The sequence below is a fragment of the Phyllobates terribilis genome, unplaced genomic scaffold, assembly GCF_046119375.1.
Source record: "Phyllobates terribilis strain yellow unplaced genomic scaffold, ASM4611937v1 Scaffold_1__5_contigs__length_1240528914, whole genome shotgun sequence".
NCBI lineage: Eukaryota > Metazoa > Chordata > Amphibia > Anura > Dendrobatidae > Phyllobates > Phyllobates terribilis.
In genome coordinates this window covers 176,794,623-176,813,746 of record NW_027362761.1, presented here as the reverse complement: position 1 = coordinate 176,813,746, position 19,124 = coordinate 176,794,623, and the positions used below count along the sequence as shown (strand labels likewise).

Here is a 19,124-nt window from a genome sequence, read left to right as displayed (position 1 = left end):
GGAAGACCATTTCCGGTGACTACCTCTTGAAGCTCATCAAGAGAATGCCAAGAGTGTGCAAAGCAGTCATCAAAGCAAAAGGTGGCTACTTTGAAGAACCTAGAATATAAGACATATTTTCAGTTGTTTCACACTTTTTTGTTAAGTATATAATTCCACATGTTTTAATTCATAGTTTTGATGCCTTCAGTGTGAATGTACAATTTTCATAGTCATGAAAATACAGAAAAATCTTTAAATGAGAAGATTTGGCAGTGTTGTAGAGCGGTAAGCACTTAAAGGTCAAATAAATATTTGTTGACCACATAGTAGTTTACTAAAGCTTTATATGTCTCTTACTTTGTGCCATTATTATTTGCAGAGACTCTCATTGGCAGAGATGGCAAGAAATGCAGAATAGTATAAAGAACATTGAGCGCCATCTTGTGGAAACAATGCAAAAGCACAGTCCTAGTACATAGAGTACAAAAGTCCTATAAGAGACTGATCTTGAAACAAACATTATACAACCAATAAGCATTACTTAATATACATAAAATTGGAAAAAATACATTTGCTAAAATTTATCGAATTTTAGACACTTATCAGTGCATTTGTGCCCAAACTTTTGTGCATTGTATGACATTTGCTTGTCCTAAATTCTTACACTAAATTTATTAATGTTATATACCATTATTTAGAGCAACTACTCCAAAATGTAAAAATGACAAGAGAATGGAGTGTGGTTAACCTTTTGGCATAAAGTACGATTTATTTATGAATGCATTTGTAAATTAAAAAGTCACGTATTGTAGACAGGTCATAGCTGCCCTAAATGTATTCTATGTCTTTTTATGTTAAAACTATCGTTAACATGCATAAAAAGTAGCAAGTTGCACAAAATTCTACAATGATGAGGGACATTTGACATTATATATAGGTTTTCCCATTGTGTCTAACATTGGGAGGTGTATTACCATGCTTAAAACGTTGCGCCAAATAATACTAATAACATTATTTAGCAGAGAAAATAACTGTTTCTCTGCAAAATTAAGTAAGTAAGCAGGGGAGCAGTGAAAAAACTGCAACACCACTGGGCTGCTTCGACTTTTGAAATGCGGCACGGCCGCTGCAAGTGCGCGAAGCCGTAAAGTGTAGAAGGAAACTCACACAAGCAAGGGAAGAAAATACAAAGTCCCTGCAGATGTCATTCTTTTTGGACCATGCCTTTTCACACCTCTTCTATGCCCTTCAACACCTCTTCTTCCTAGGTTCCATCTGATGATGGAACATCTGGGATCATGTACAATAAACCTTCTGGAACCAGTGCTTTCCAATGGGGTTTTGGCCGCACCCTGGAGATTTGCTAACAGTTAGGCCATGTTCACACGTTGAGTATTTGATCAGTATTTTGCATCAGTATTTGTAAGCCAAAAGCAGCAATGGAACAGTCAGTATTTTGCACCCAATCCTGGTTTTGGCTTACAAATACTGAGGTAAAACACTGACCAAATACTGATCGCGTGAACGTGGCCTTCCAGGAATTCTACAGGTCTCCCTTCTATCCAGCAGCTGATGGCAATTATGTCATTAGTTTCTGGCAATAGAATTCACTGGGATGTCAACCTCACCTGAAACAAGGGGGAATCGGCAGCCTATTGGCATCTGGCATTTTATGTGCCTTGGTCAGGATATTTAGATACAGAAAGAAGGAAATCGAGGCAAAAATTATATTGTTGTGTCTAATATAGGAAAGTCTGTTTCTTTGCTTACAAATGAACTTCATATTCACAGAGGGCTTTTTTTCTTAAAATACAACTGATAGTTTTGTTCTTTGTATTATTTGTACATTTCGCTATTGTGCCTTCTGTAATAGGAACTTGTCCACATATGACAGATATGTTCAATAAAAAACATATCTGATAATTTGTTTTCTTGCTGCCCAACCTACAGTTGAATTGCAGTCCATACTGTGAGTTCAACTCAACCACCTTACTAATGTTTCAGTTTCTGTCTATAATGTAAGTTGCCCAGTTCTATGGACGTTCTCCTTCAGAGTTGTGGTTGTGATATTGTGTTGTCTCGTATCAGTGCCACAAAACGCAAAGAGATTTTAAGTTATTTTGCAATAGATTCTCTGTGGTTGGTCAGGATATGATCTCTATGGCCTGACTGAAGATTCATATTGGAAAGGTAAGCTAGAGCCTAGCTCTTTACTGGGGACTGAATGCAAACAAAACAGATATGGTGAAATATACCCCTTTATACAAGCAAGCTAGGAAAAAACCTGGATGGGACAAAAAGCACAATAGGGTTTTTTCTGGGTAAAAAGTTTTAGAAGAATGTCTACTGGCATGCTCACCTGATTGGGTTGTGTGCACACAACCACTGAAAGAGATTTAGGCTGCTGTAGACCCACGAGGAATAAATCAAGAGGCAACAGAGAACAGCTGAGACAATTCAGGACGGAGAGCTCCAGGAGATCAACTGAACTGATCAACCCTTGCAACGGTAGAGCAAGGAAAACCTGTACGGTTTAATAGGATGGTGAAGCAGTTCGAATCAGGGATTCGGCCTTCCTGAAAAGTAATTTCTTTGCAATGGACTGTACTAAGTGATTAAAACTGAGAAATCCTACCATAGGATTTAGCAGGAACTCTCCAAATACTTTCCCCTCTGTATTTAGTCTTAGCCAACTACTGTGATGTGACTGCTGTTGGGATCGCACTCACTTACTTGTGTAACAAGAGACACTGGAAACAAATGGGTTAAACTGCACTGCCTTTGAAGGATGAAGAGACAGGAATCAATTTCTGCGGTTTATTGGTCAACGCGTTTCAAAGTTTCAAACTTCTTCATCAGGACAAAACCAAAACCACGTTGATGAAGAAGTCTGAAACTTTGAAACGCGTTGGCCAATAAACCGCAGAAATTGATTCCTGTCTCTTCATCCTTCGAAGGCAGTGTAATTTAACCCATTTGTTTCTAGTGTCTCCCGTTACACAAGTAAGTGAGATCCCAACAGCAGTCACATCACAGTAGTTGGTTAAGATTAAATACAGAGGGGAAAGTCTTTGGAGAGTTCCTGCTAAATCCTATGGTAGGATTTCTCAGTTTTAATGACTTAGTACAGTCCATTGCAAAGAAATTACTTTGCAGGAAGGCCGAATACTTAATAAGGAGGTTGGCTGCTTTATGTATCATGTTTTACATTATGTTCTGGAAATAGGAATATAGACAACTCACTAATATACAGTCACTTAGAGTTTTGCATCATTTTATCATTCTGGTAAGACTCACTCCCTTCTTAGCATAGTTAATTTCTTACAATAGTACCTCTACTTCTGTCTAAAAAAAGGTCATTAGACTCATTAATACTCAGTCATATAATACAGCACATCCTTTAGCAAACTCCATTTAAACAACCTGCACCTACACTAGTTGTCCAGTACCTACACAAGCACAGATGTGGCAGATATACAGGAAATTAGCACATCTGCAGAGCGTTTCAAAGAAAGTTGCTAATGGATACTTTGCATCTAATGACCCTCAATGAAAAGCCATTTTCTGGATTGGAGGAGTGGGCTTTTGAGGAAAAGACTTTGCTAGTAAGGGTGCAATTGTGTCTGTACACTTAGTCTACAGTATAGAACAGGAGAGTTTCCAACTTATATGTCACGATAAATACTGTAGCAGGATTTCCCCAGGGCAATTGGCTTCTTCCCTGTCCCTCAAGCTAGTAGGCCCGTAGGATTTCCCTGTACCCCAGAGTACCACTGAAGGTGGAGATGCTGGGGTCTCGTACCTTGATATGCTCCTATATGCACGCTAATCTGTTTCCTCCCCCACCCAGGGCAGTATTGAACAGTAGTATATAGGAAAACACAAACCTGACAGACAGAGGAAACAGACAGGGATAAAATAAAACTACAATCATACAAATGCACTCACCAAACAACCAAGTGGAAATCAATGGAACAGTAGGAGGGGTAAACCAAATGGGAGAGGATTAGGATAAACACACAGTACCAAATCCAAGCAGATATCTCCTATAAACTACACCAAATGACTGCTACTAATTCAGAACTCTCCTTCACCACCAAACCAGGAAGGTGAAACTATCACTGGCAACTCCCAAGTGCCAGTGACGAGCATATATACCAGAGGGAAGTGGCCAACACTGAACAGCTGAGACAATTCAGGATGGAGAGCTCCAGGAGATCAACTGAACTGATTAACCCTTGCAATGGTAGAGCAAGGAAAACCTGCACTGTTTAATAGGATGGTGAAGCAGTTCGAATCAGTGCAGGAGTTTGTGTAACCAGACGCCCTGATCTTCTAGCACCTCTCTGTCGTGGTATCCCTGTGACATTATACTGTAATGTGCGATTGAGCCCCCATTCACCAAATGGAGGCCAAAAATGTGTTATTTTGGGCTCCGTCTGGCAACTATGCACCTGCTTACCTTTGTTTTATAGGAAAATGTAGCAATTTGCGCTTTCCTACCCAAAGAGCAGCTGCAAAGAAACGTATTTCACACAATATACATTTCTTTACAATGGGTCCCTATGGTGAATAGATGCCTCGGATGAGTCCACTCTCAGGTGCATTTCTCCTCAGCCTATGTGCCTGACAGTGGACACAAACATAGCATTGATCTCGCCTAATGATACAGATCAAAACCTCTTCTCACTGTAGACTAATGAGCTGATTATATTCTCATTTTAATACATATGTAAATATTATATATATGGCCGCCAACCCCATTAAAGAAGTTTTTCCATTTTATTAACTTCTGACATGCAACACAGGACACATAACCTTAAAGGAAAATGTTCACAAACAGATTTTCAAAAGCTGTCTTGAACATGATGTCCTATGTGCTGAGCCGATCAATCCATCATTTTGCAGCAATACATTTAGAATATCTGATCTCATGAGACCAGCGTCCAGCAAACAGTTTGTGCATCTATAGAAAAGATGGCAGTTATTTGGTCACTCGCTCCGTTGGACACACAGCGAGCAGGGATTTTTTTTAGGGTGAACATGCAGCAGGGTCCCTCCTGCTTTATAATTTGCTGCCTATATAGTAAACTGCATGTTTAAAGGGAACCTGTCATTAGATGTGTGATGCCCAAACCATGGGCAACATGGATCAAAGCCTGGCTGCGTGAATCCAGGCAGGAATGATTTACTCTGGAAACATGTTGCATTTCAGAGAAAACATGGTTTAAAGAGCCCACCGATGAGAATAGGAAGAGTCCCCCACCACCTTCTCCCAGCACAAACTAGTGGAATAATAGGTTTCTTCCAAGTGTGTACAAAGAGAGATCTGACATTGACATCCTACAATCAACTGGAGTGGGGCAAAGAGAAGCTGCCAGGGGACCGCATCAGACTTTTCTCATGTATTTTCTAAAATACTGCTGCGTTTAACAGTATAACTTACCTACTGTAGCTGCAATTGTGCAGTCAACATTTGATTCATGCTGCCCATGGTTTGGGCAGCATGCATATAATGACAGGTTCCTCTCAACATGAAAGCTTTTTTAATGTAGATATGAACAGTGGAACCAATTTCATTGGAACATCAATGCCAACTGTAGTGACTATTGATTGATAGATCGAACAATGCCGGGAACTATTACAATAGAAAGAACCTTCTGAACCTTCTAGAAATTAGAGTTCTTTATAGCACTACAAGTTCCTCCTGTACTGTGTGCTATTATTGGGTCACTAATAAATTATCAGTTACTTACTGACAGATCTTTTTATAAAATGTGTTCATTAAAAATGGATGCCACGCCATCGGTATGTGCGCTAAATGGACAAGTTTTGGGACTCCCCCACATTACACCTATACCAGTTTTTATGACATGCTATTCTAAATCTATAGGCAGTAATATGCCTCATTTACATCTATAATAGTTACCATTGTTTAGGAAGACTTTCTACAAGATTTTGAAGCGTGCCTGTAGGGATCTTTGCCCATTAATCCAGAAAACCATTTGACAGGTCAGACAGTGATGTTGGATGATTGGGTTTGGCTCACAATCTCCTTTCTAGTTCTTCCCAAAGGTGTTAGGTTGAAGTCATGGTTTTGTGCAGGCCAATGAAGTTCTTCCACTCCAAACTCACCCAACCATATCTTATAGACCTTGCTTTGTGCACTGGGGCACAAACAAGCAGGAACAGAAAAGGGCCTTCCCCAAACTGTTCCCATAAAGCATGCAGTTGTCCAAAAGGCCTTGGTATTCTTAATAAATATTTCCCTTCAATAAAGCGAAGGGGCTTAGGACAACCTTTGAAAAACACTCATGCATTGAAAAAAACACAATGCAATCAGGCAGGTGACATTCTCCTGCCTCTCACCAAATCTACACTCACCTATTAGACTGCCAGAAAGAGAAGTGTGATTTGTCACTTCACAGAACATGTTTCCACTACTCCAGAGTCCAGTGGTGTTGTGCTTTACACTACTACATCCAATCTTGACATTGAGCTTGGTGATGTAAGGCTTGTATGCAACTGCTCAACCATGGGAACTCATGCCCTGAAGCTCCTGGTGCACAGTTTTTCTGCTGATGTTAATGTCAGAGGAGTAACTCTGTAGTTGTTGAGTCAGAACATTGGTGACTTTCATACCCTATGCGCCTCAGCACTCAGCGATCCCATTCTGTAACTTAACATGTTGTTCCACTTCGTGACTGGATAGCTTTGCTTCCTAGACACTTACACTTTCCAATAATTCCATTCACATTTGACGGTGAAATATTTAGGAGTGAAGAAATATCATAAACTGCCATTACACCAGTAGCATCCTGTTACAGGACCATACTAGTATCAATGAGCTCTTTAGAAAGTTCTATTCTTTCCCAAAAGAAAGAAAGGAAGTCAGAATGGCTATGGGCTGGATTTTATAAATCTGAGGTAATGGGATTGAATGAAAAACCTAAATTCTATGATTGAGAGTAGAGATGAGCAAACCTGAACTTAAAAGTCCGGGGATTCGGACCGGACAGTTACTGTTTGGTGCTAAACGCCAAACAGTGACTTCTCCCAGAAGTCCATTGTAATTTTCAGAGTTCTGGGGGAAGTCTGCGAGAGAGAGAGAGAATTTTTTTTCCCAGCTCAAAAGCTCAGCTCCTCGCTGTTTTTAATGGGGTTTGGGTTCCTGTTCAAGTTCGGGTACAGTTCTAGTACCAAAACCGAACTTTGGAATAAAGTTCGGGTCGTGTACCAGAGCCTGAACTTCCACGGGTCCACTCCTCTCTAATTAAGAGTTATGTCCCAATACTTTTGTCCATATAGTGCATGTAAATATGCAAATAATGTTACATCTCAACAATTCTCTTGTGTCAAGCACAAACCGTATATTAGGAATTTGGAGTACAAGACATGATCAATTATTATTACTATACAAGACATGATCAATTATTATTATTATTCTATTATATTTGTATTTAATAACTTATTGTCACATTTTGTGCCATTGTACCCACTACACCACTGTCTACAGGAAGCTGTTTAGCTGGTTTGAGCATTTGTGGGCTAGTAAATCGGGCAAAAAGTTGTAAACATCTGTAATGTTCATCCATTGCTGCATCTTCTTATTTCATTTATGTCTTCTTTCCAAGCGAGAATATCCAGGTTTCGGTTGGATCTATTTTAAGGTGAATTACATAGCCTAATATATTTAATTTCTTTCCATACATTTCAATTCACTTACCTAACTGTTTGCTACAATACTTGGTAGTTGTCTCTTTATAAACATAGTTGTCACTCCTGTTTTTTTTGTATGTATTCCTCCATTTTTGTGCGTGCCTTTTTCACAGGGAAACCTACCTCCAGACTACAGGATAAGTTTGATCGATATAGGACTTGTTATTGAGTATCTAATGGGAGGAGCGTACCGCTGTAACTACACCAGGAAAAGGTTTCGAACTCTTTATCACAATTTATTTGGACCGAAAAGGGTACGTTTGTAGTCCAGATATATTTTTTTAATATTTTTTACATTCATGCATATAGTTTCAGGATTTTTTTTCAGTAACACCTGGTAGGCACTTTTACTTCTCAAATTTCTTCTCTAGTGAAGCATCACTACAGATTGGGAAATAACACGAGATTCCTTGTGGTATAGAAAAAAAATATATATATATATAATGTTTACCTTTAATAACAAAGCTTGATAAGACAGGGGATTCAACAACAATTAAAAGTGGAAATGTTGCTTTTCATTTTCCAAATGCTTTCTGAAATATAAGACTAAGAATCTAATTGATACCTCTTCATTCTTTCTTTGCTCTATATCTTGTAATGGGTGACAAGTGATTTTTAGTGTAAGGTCAACGGTCAACAATATTAACTTTGAAGGGGTTGTCCATGGCTGACATATCGATGACCTGTTTATAAGATAGGTCATAAATAAGAGATCAGTGGAGGTCCGACACCCTTACCTGTCTGCTGATATCTGCTCCAGCAGCGGCCACATTTAAGAAATCTTTGTAATGCAACACCTGCAGCATCATACATTGTTTATAGTTCTGCCGTTTATCTCCCATTCACTTAAAAAGAAAAAAAAGAAAAAGGTGATTAGGTGCAGTACCCAGAAGTGGCCACTAAACAATGTACAGAGCTGCAGTGCTTAGATCTGGTTTCTGCAGATCAGTCGATCAGTTGGGTGCCCCACCAATTTCATTCTGATGAGCTATCCTACAGAGAGGAATGGACTAACCCATTAGTTTATTAAAAATATGTAAATTTGGCTCTAATTTAGATTTTTGCTTCCAAATTATATATGTTTATTATGCTCCATTTCCTAAGTATGACGCTACGTAATCACAGGGACGTATCAACCTTTAACCATTAAAGCATTAGGCACTGACAGCCATCCATAGCTGCTCAGCATTTCAGGATAATAAGCAGTTATAAAGCTGCGTGAAGCGAAACAGACAGCAAAATATATTGTGAAAGCAGCATATCTCGGCGTGAAACAAATATCAGATTTCCAGTTGCTAAAAACAATTTTGCCCTTGAGACACGAGGGAGTAAGGAAAACAGAATACACCATAAGTCACTTGTTTCCATCTCCTTTTACAGAAATAAATCAATCTCCCCCAACTCCCAAGCCACATTAACACCTTATGATTACCTAGTTTTAGATGTTTTATGAGCACATTAAATCTTTTATCAGACTCCTGACACACAGCTCCACCTGCCCCCTCTCCGGTTATTAACTTTACGTTACCTTTTGCTACTTTTTCTCATGAGCAAAACTACATTCACACTCTACATGTTGCTTAACTTTATCAAGTAACCGAAATTATCAGTGACCTTATACCTTTAATAAATGGAAAAATATATATATATACAATGAATTTATTATTGTAATGTAATTGTATTCTAAGTAAATAATATACTTTGTATTCATACAAATCATGTGCTATTTCCTAACAGCCGAAAGCCCTGAAGCTCCTCGGGATGGAAGTAAGTTTCTACTTTCTTTTGGATTCTTGCATGAAACCATTAACATTTCACTTTGCTAATGACATTCTTGGGTAGATGGTGTGGTAGGAAGAAATGTGAAAAAAAACTATGGTTTAACGAGGTGTAGAATCTGTCACCTTTCTTCCCAATGGGGACAAAGACTAACATAATTTAACAAACACTCAAACAAGATGGGAATTTATATGCAATCTTTTATTTGCAGATGGGGGGGTTAAAAAAATGTAAAATCTATAATTCTTTCTCTTGAAACCCCACATTGAGGGGTGGATTAATACATACTTTATGACCTTTTCAAATACTTAGTTATTTTTACTGACTGCCCAAAATGCCTAAGGGGGTTGTCCACTACATTGCCCTTCACAAAAGTGCACCCATGGGAGTATTTATCTACCAGATCACCGCCATTGCACCACATTACTGCCTGTGTCCTCTGAGCTCTTAGTGTCCTCTTCTAGCAGGGGACATCACATGATCATTCATATTCTTTCTGAGCCTGAAGAGAAAGATTGTGAAGGCTGCAGCCAATCAGTGGGTTGACACTGATTTGTTGCAGTGGTCACGTGACATCCCTCACCAGAAGTGGATGCCAGAAGACTGGTGGGGAACACAGGCATTGGTCTACTAAGTGAAGTTATGTCCTTTTTTTGTTTCATTACCCCCATGGACCCATTTTAGTACAAAATATGTAGTGGACATCCATTTTAAATCAGCACCAAACTTCCATTCCTAAACTGTGCCTAATTATAAATCAAGCTCAAAGATTAAAATACAAAAATTTATACTTTGATTTTTTATTTTGCCAACAGTCCCAAATTTGCCAGGACTGACAGATCTCCTGCTCTGCACCCTCTAACAAGTGTCTGCAAATGGAGTTTCTGGTTTGGCTTCTTATCCTAAGTCATGTGGCAAGGCTCGTTAAAGGGTCGATAATGACTTTCAGGATTGCTACTTCCAATAGGTGGTGCCAGTGATAAAGTCCTCTTTCTTCAGAAGAGGCTATTTGTATATTAGAATTTTTTTAAACATTTATGTCACATTCAAGGCTATACTGGTCTGAAAAGGGACATGGTGACATAAACTGCCCTCCAAGAGAGCCCTACATTTACGGTACTAATGATATACTACCGGTAGTATCATATGCATCAGCATTCACTAAGCATAAATTAAAAAAATGAAACAATGGGTTGAATGTTTTCTATGTATACAACTACAAACCATGCAATTAATCATGATGTGTGTAACAGGATGACATACCAATAAGAAGAGGAAGAAAGACTACTAAAAAGAGAGAAGAGGAGGTGGACATTGACTTGGATGATCCAGAAATAAATCATTTCCCTTTCCCATTCCATGAGCTGATGTTATGGGCGGTTTTGATGAAGAGGCAGAAGATGGCTTTGTTCTTCTGGCAGCATGGAGAAGAGGCAATGGCCAAAGCCCTAGTAGCATGCAAGCTTTGCAAAGCCATGGCACATGAAGCATCCGAGAACGATATGGTGGATGACATATCACAGGAGCTGAATCACAACTCCAGGTTGATATTGTGAAGAAATATAGAATGAAGATTGTTATATTTCTAACATATCTAAAGTTATATAAAATCTCAGAAGGGTACATGTGTGCAGGCCGGCGTACTTACCGTATGTGTGATATTTCAACCTTGTGTGTTCTGTTAACATGCAGATCATAGAATGGACAGTAATGTTGCCCTGACCACAACTGAACAGTTAGTTTTGCCTAGTCTTTTTATCTATGATATACTAATATTACTTTTCAAATAAAAGGACAAATATATCATTGACATAAGGATCTAACAAACCTACTTAAAGGAGTAGACCTTTGGGGAATTTTTTTTTTTATTTAAAATACATGTATTTTCGGCTAAATAATCATTTTATTTTGGGCATTAACTAATTTTGCTACTGGGTTTCATTATCATTTTGTACCATATCATTTCTACAGGCTTTTTGTTACCCTGCATATTCAACTTCAAAGGGTGGTCCGAAGGCAAAGTAAATTTCATTCTAAATTCCTATCTATTTAGTGCCATAATATAAAGCTATTTTCTAATATATTTGCATTAAAAATTCCCTGTCCTTCCCTAACCACACTGTCTAACTGATTTTCAATTTTTTTCTATTACCTTTCTGATTATGCTTCCTTTGAGAATCCCAGTGCATGCAATGATACATAAATGAAGCATCATCAGGGGGCAGAGGTTACAGTCACTGCCGCAGTCTTTGCCCCCTCTGTGAAACAAAGCGCCATTAGTGACATTCATTTTAAGGGCTGGACTAGTCCCTGCGCTATGTGCACTGTGCGATGTGCATACAGACAGCACAGTCTCTGTTTCCAGCTAAGATCTGAAGGAAAGAGCTGGCAACAAAGCGGTGTCAGAAAACACGGCGTGCAGAGACCAGTGACTTCACTTGCAGAAGCAGCGCTGGTCTTTGGGTTACTGCTGATTTGAGCCGGTGAGAGAATGCACTGTCATTGTGCACATTGCACATCGCACAGGGACCAGCCCAGCTACTGAAACGAGAATCACCGATGACGCTTCATTCTAGGGAGGGGGCAGAGGCTGCAGCAGTGACCACAGCCTGTGCCCCCTCATGATGCTTAATTTGAGTATTCCAGCATGCACTGGGATACTCAATGGAAGCGTCATCAAAAAGAAAGTTGGGGGAAAAAAAGTAGAAAAGCAGTTATATAGTGTAGTTAGGGAAGGATAGGGAATTTTTAATGCAAGTACATTAGAAAATATATTATAGATTATGCCACTATATTAATAGGAATTTAGGATGAAAATTACTTTTGCCTTTGGACCACCCCTTCAATGTAGTCTGTAGTTATAAATCAGCTGAGAGGAGCTCAGTAAAATACAGATAAAAGAGTTACAGACTTTCCTGTTTGAATGTCAGAACGAGCTCACTGACAGATTCTTAGATAAAGAAGTCGGACACTTTTTCTTGTAATTGCAACTTTCCTCACATGCTGACCAACACTGAGGCCAAAAATATTCAAGATGTAGCTTTATGAGTTATTTATGGGGACCACCCATTTTTATCCCTTTTTTATACACCCTAAAATCTTGTTTGCTTTTGCAGCTGATGCCTGACATTGAGTACTGCTGGTTAGCTTTATTGTAACCACAATACCCAAGTCCTTCTCGTGTTCTGTAGTCCCGAGTTTATTTCAATTTATTGTATATGAAGCAATAGGATTACTATGGCCACGGTGCATCAACATTAAACATTCATCTGCCTTATTTTTGCCCATGATACCTTATTATCTAGGTTTTCTGTAATTTTATACACAGGTCCACAAGGCACTGGAGGTCCATTTTTTCATTTTCTCATACTGTTTTGGATATTACTATAGGCTTTCTTTAATAGGGGTTAATGGCAGTCCAGGAAAGACAGGCTTCAGTAGTTGCACAATCCTGAAAAGAGGGCTTCAGTAACTACACAATCCTGGGGAGGGGGCTTCAGTAGCAACACAATCTTGAAAAGAGAGGGCACTTATGACACCTTAGTCACTGAGAGGGAGGATGGGCACAGGTAGCACATAGAAAGAGTCATTTACTTCAGTCCAACTGCATAAAAAGGGGAATTCGAAGGCTATTTTTGAAGCAATTTTAACATTTTATTTTGTGTGCTTGTCAAAGGGTCTTTGTCATGTTTCATCTTTAAGAGGACACTGCTCTCTTGCCTTCCAGCTTCTAGTTTGCCAAGTGATGGTGTTATCTGGATAATTGACAGTTTGGACTACAAGCATGGCTATGCCACTGGCTATAACTGTGCACTCTCCAGTTTTGCCTCTGCAGCATCTTAAGAGCTCAGTTACACTACAGTATTGTCAGATTGAACACTCCAGTGATCCTTAAGATCAGTGCTAATGTAACACGGGTACTTTAGATGCAGTGACACAGAAACACAGAGCAGTCAATACGGGGTTAATAAACAGGGGAGGTTTATGATAACAGGGTCAATCTCCACGCAGGGAGTAACAGGGGAAATAGCAGGTAAAATTCTATTACAGTTCACAGTTTAACTAGATGTAGCAGAGTCAAACCGGTTATAATCGTCAGTTTTTTCACTTAGCTGACTCTTGCTCCTCACAAGGCAGTTGCGAGTTGATGCCGGTGTTGATTTTTTCAGGCATCCCCGCCCAAACAATGCTCCGTCTTCTGGCGGCATCGGGCGGTCTCCGGTTTTACCCGCTGAGCCCCTAGTACATAACACAGCACCTCACGTGCTCGGCTCCACGGACCCTGCGTCTCTTCTTCCTCTAGTCGGCTTGACTCCTCCGGTCCACTGCACTCGGATCTTGCTCCCAGTACAGTAGCCAGGAGCCTGGACCCTCTCACATTGCTCTGCTGAGCAGGACCCAGCTCCGCTTTTCCGCGCAAACGTCCTCGTCTCTTCCTCTGTCTAGCCACGCCACCAGTTCCCCGGTCACCTGACCTCCCAGCTCTCACTCTGGACATGCCCCCAGCTTCCCAGTCACCTGACTCCTGTGATCGCAGTCTGTCTCCCCCTGCAACCAGAGGCACGGCCCCGGCAGTTCCGGATCCCTTGCTCTGAAAGTACTTACACCCCGGTTTTCCCCCTTACATTCCCGCTCTCCTTTAACTCGCCATTCCACGGGCGAGAGTTCCTTCATCAAACGTTCACATTCTTGGACTTCCTGGACAATACGGTACCATATGAATTGATCTTGTTCGTAACGGTGAGGAGGCACTCCTGCTGTTGTCCGTTGTCTGACCGGCGTTGTCTGACAGGCGTAACTCAGTTTGACCGATGGGGGGTGCAGGGTCACTCGGATTTCCAATCTCCGCCTGCCCGGTGCCTTCAACCGATGTTGTTCCCTTGCCGCCTGCACTGGGGACTGCAGGTAATCGAGTGCTGGGGCTCGGAGGTAGTATCAACAACTCTTCTTCATCTTGGGGCAACTGTGACAGGACCCTCTCTAGAAGCAGTTGGTTCTTCTCCATCCTCGTCATCTTTAGGCAGACAGGGTCGCAGCATACTACGATGAACCACTCTGGTAGTGGCTCCTTCAGCCCCCTCGGGTTGAAATTCATACACAGGTCCTTCAGCGCCAATCCTGCGCTTCACTCGGTGCGGGGTCCATTCCCACCGCCTACTCAATTTGCCCCGGGGCCGCCTGTCCCGAACCAACACCCGCTCCCCGGGCCTCGAAGAGGCAATGTCTCATGATGTTTGAGCTCCTGAAACTTTTGTTGTACGAACCGTCGGAGGGTCTGCAGTCGATGCCGATGTTCCCGGACCCAGGAAGACACCCCCGTCCGTGGGTAGTCCTCCTCAGGGTCCAGCTCTAACTCGGTAATCTCTCGCCCCTTTCGCCCGAACAGCAAGGTATAAGGAGTGAACCCCGTCATACTATAGACCCACACCAGCTCGGCCACAAACTGTAGCCACCGTACCTTCAGATCTTCCTCCAACGTGCGGAGCATTTGGATCAGTGTCCGATTAAAGCGCTCACAGGCCCAATTTCCTTGAGTGTGGTAAGGAGTAGTCCGTGACTTCTCAGTCTTGTATAACCGGTGCAGCTCTTCCATCACCCGGCCTTGGAAGCAGGCGGCTTGATCGGAATGAATCCTCTTTGGGCAGCCGTACACCCGAATGAAGTCTTGGCAAATGGCCTGCGCAGCTGACTCGGCGGTCTGGTCTCTGGTCGGGGTCACTACCGCAAACTTTGTGAAGTGGTCTGTCATTACCAGGCAATGTTCATACCCGAGATGCGCCGGTCCAACAGTCAAATATTCGATCATCAGCACCTCCAAGGGGGCAGAAGTCACAATAGTTTGTATGGGGGCCCGCTGCTCCGGGGGCTTAACCAGCTCACAGCTCCGACATCTTCGACAAGTGTCTTCTATTGTTGCTCGCAGTCGGGGATGATACACTGTAACGGGTCTGGGAGGCGGAACCTCTGAGCTACTATACAAGGGGGCGGTCCTTGTAAGGGAGCGGGTGGCGACCAGGCAGGCAGTCACAGCAGGTGACCGGGACAGTCTCTAGAAGAACGGGCAGGAGGTCACGGCAAGTGACCGGGGCAGTCTCTGGATGAACGGGCAGATGGTCACGGCAAGTGACCGGGGCAGTCTCTGGGTGAACGGGCAGATGGTCATGGCAAGTGACCGGGGCAGTCTCTGGGTGAACGGGCAGATGGTCACGGCAAGTGACCGGGGCAGTCTCTGGGTAAAGGGTTGGTACGACCTGTGGCGGCTGATGGTAGACGTGAGCTCCCAGGTGAGCAGGCGAGAGTCTCTGGATAAACGGGTGGTCACAGCATGTGACGGCGGAGCCTCCAGGAAGACCAACAGACAGGCGGCAGATGAGCGCTCCCAGGTGAGCGGGCAGAAGTCTCTGGACAGGCGGGTGGTCACAGCACGTGACGGCAGAGCCTCCAGGTAGGCTAGCAGACAGGCAGCAGATGAGCGCTCCCAGGTGAGCGGGCAGGAGTCACTGGACAGGCAGGTGGTCACAGCACGTGACGGCAGAGCCTCCAGGTAGGCTAGCAGGCAGGTAGCAGATGTGCGCTCCCAGGTGAGCGGGCAAGCTGGTCCATAGACAGACTGACAGGAGTAGTAAGGCAGACCGTCGGACCTCAGGCTAGCAGGCAGGTAGCAGAATATTAGGCAGGAATAAGACAGCAAGCTGGCAGGAATCTGGCAGGTATCTGGCAGGTAACTGGCAATGGGACCTGAGGGCTGAAGCAGAGTAGTGAACAGTGCAACAACATTGCTCGGGCACCTCCATTTTGGAGGAGGTGCCTTATATATGGTGAAGTCCTCCGGGAGGAGGACGCCGGGCACGGAGCAGAGAGGTGAGGGGAACAGCGTCCCTGCCTAGCAGAGGGCGCTACATACACCAGCCTCTGCAACCACTGAAACGTCTTCTCTGATCCGAAGTGAGCCCCTCGTTCATGAGCCTCCTTAGCCACTACTCCGACCAACTTCTCTGGGATCACCACTTGCCAGGTGGTCCCGAACTCTCGCAGTAGCTGCACCCGTCGGTACAGCAGCCGGTCTCGCAAACACAGTCTCTCCCATTGTCCCAGCATCTTCAGTGCTCCCAGGGACAGGGTACTCCTCTATTCTCGACTGGGGACTTGCCACAAAGCCACCCATTGACGTAATTGAGCAACTTCTCTGTCAGTCTGTTGAAGTCAGATCCAGTCATCTCATGGCCGCCCTAGCACTTGTTCTTCCGACGTCTCTCTGATCTGTCCCTGCGCCGCGGCCAGCAGTCCCACGAAACTTAGGAAGCTAGGGGTCTCATACGCCTCCAAATCTTCATCGCGGTCACGATTAGGCCATTCATATGTCACTCTGGAGAGGGCTTCGGCGTGAGTATTCTCTGCCTTAGGCCGGTAGGCGATCTTATACCGGTACCTGGCCATGCGGGCCACCCACCTCTGCTCCAGGGCCCCCAATTTCGCATTCTCCAGGTGGGCCAGCGGGTTGTTATCTGTTCTCACCAGTACTTCGGACCCGGACAAATACTCTGCAAACTTCTCGGTCTTTGCCCAAACCAGAGCCAGCAACTCTAATTTGAAAGAGCTATAATTATCCGGGTTCCTCTTGGAGTCGTGAAGGGAGCGGCTGGCATACGCAATCACACACTCTTTCCCCTCCTGTACTTGGGATAACACGGCTCCCAGACCATGTAGGCTCCCATCAATGTGGAGTATGAAGGGTTGGGAGAAATCCGCATAGGCAAGTATTGGGTGTTATGCACACGCCCGGACTGACTGGCGTGTGCGGTAGTAGTGGTTCCACTGGACCATGAACCGGAGAGTGCCTGGAGGGGCGTGACTAAGTATCTGGCCGATCCGACCAAGGTGGCACGACGGCATACGACGCCAGTGCACCAAGGAGAAACCGGGCAGAGGGACCAGGTGCTACTCCAGGTCAAACTCCGGACACGGGGGTTGACCCACACAGGGATTACTGGAACAGGCAGGTTAGGCTGGCACAGACTGGTGGATATAAGCGAACACGGCAGGTATGCAGACGGGTGGATACAGGCGAGTATGCAGGCGGGGAGGTACTGGCCGAAAGGACGGGCTGGAGCACAGAGAGGACAAGACCCAGTACAGACTGGGTCACAGAAACAGAACCGCAGATGCGGTAGCCAAACACAGCAGAGAGGGAATGCCCGAAGCGGTGGGCAAGAGCAGAGCAGGACGGGACTGCCGGAGCAGCGAGCGCAAGCAGAGCAGGACAGGACTGCCGAAGCAGCGAGCAGATGCAGAGCAGGACGGGACTGCCGGAGCAGCGAGCAGAAGCAGAGCAGGACAGGACTGCCGGAGCAGCGAGCAGATGCAGAGCAGAAACCGCAAGAGCGGCAAGCAAGGCAAGAGCAGAGTGGAAACCGCAAGAGCGGCAAGCTAAGCAGGAGCAGAGCGGAAACCGCAGAGCGGTAAACAAGGCAGGAGCAGAGCGGAAACCGCAGAGCCGTAAACAAGGCAGGAGCAGAGCGGAAACCGCAGAGCGGTAAACAAGGCAGGAGCAGAGCGGAAACCGCAGAGCGGTAAACAAGGCAGGAGCAGAGCGGAAACCGCAGAGCGGTAAACAAGGCAGGAGCAGAGCGGAAACCGCAGAGCGGCAAACAAGGCAGGAGCAGAGCGGAAACCGCAGAGCGGCAAACAAGGCAGGAGCAGAGCAGAAACCACAGGAGCGGCAAGCTAAGCAGGAGCAGAGCAGAAACCGCAGAGCGGTAAACAAGGCAGGAGCAGAGCGGAAACCGCAGAGCGGTAAACAAGGCAGGAGCAGAGCGGAAACCGCAGAGCGGTAAACAAGGCAGGAGCAGAGCGGAAACCGCAGAGCGGTAAACAAGGCAGGAGCAGAGCGGAAACCACAGAGCGGTAAACAAGGCAGGAGCAGAGCGGAAACCGCAGAGCGGCAAACAAAGCAGAGCAGGGGGGACAGGGCTCTGTTCACACGGAACAGACAGGAAGAGAAAGGCAGAGCCAGATACCCACAGGGTACTTGCAGTGAAGTAGCGAGTGGACCACAAACTCACAAACGGGAGTACAGAGACAACAAGCAGGAGTTAGGTACGAGTTCAGACTCTGCAGAAAAAGGAAGGGAACGGACATAGAGGCAAAACAGGTAAAGGATAGGAGAGAGTTCAGACTGGAACTGAGTGTACGGAGGAGACCGACACTGCAGCGGGATACAGGAGCGGGTCTGGGAATACGGCCCCCAGAGAGGCGGGACGAACAGGCAAGGAGCGTGTTCAGACAGGACAGACAAGATACAGGAGCGGGTCTAGGTAAACGGCCCCTAGAAGGCAGGAGGAACAGGCTAGGAGCGTGTTCAGACAGGCCTGGAAATACAGCCTCCAGGAGAGGCAGCAGGCAAGAGTACACAGACAGGACTCAGTTCAGACACAGGAACTGATACCGCAAGGCAGGAGACATAGACAGGACTCAGTTCAGACACGGGAACTGATACCGCAAGGCAGGAGACAAAGACAGGACTCAGTTCAGACACGGGAACTGATACCGCAAGGCAGGAGACAAAGAACGGGACCTGGCACCTTCAGAGTGCATGCACACACTGAATGAAACACTATGCTCAGGCAGGGATAGATGGGAGCAGC

The 19,124-nt window shown here is 44.4% G+C and overlaps 1 protein-coding gene across 2 annotated transcripts in view; it reads left to right on the top strand.

Moving 5' to 3' along the window:
- Positions 1 to 19,124, top strand: part of TRPM3 (transient receptor potential cation channel subfamily M member 3) — a 717,940-nt gene that overhangs the window by 538,910 nt on the left and 159,906 nt on the right. For both annotated transcript variants that reach the window (XM_073670333.1, XM_073670354.1), the window contains exons 13-15: positions 7,815 to 7,955; positions 9,439 to 9,468; positions 10,734 to 11,023. In XM_073670333.1, coding sequence (XP_073526434.1) covers positions 7,815 to 7,955; positions 9,439 to 9,468; positions 10,734 to 11,023 — 461 coding nt within the window. The remainder of the gene's footprint in view (positions 1 to 7,814; positions 7,956 to 9,438; positions 9,469 to 10,733; positions 11,024 to 19,124) is intronic.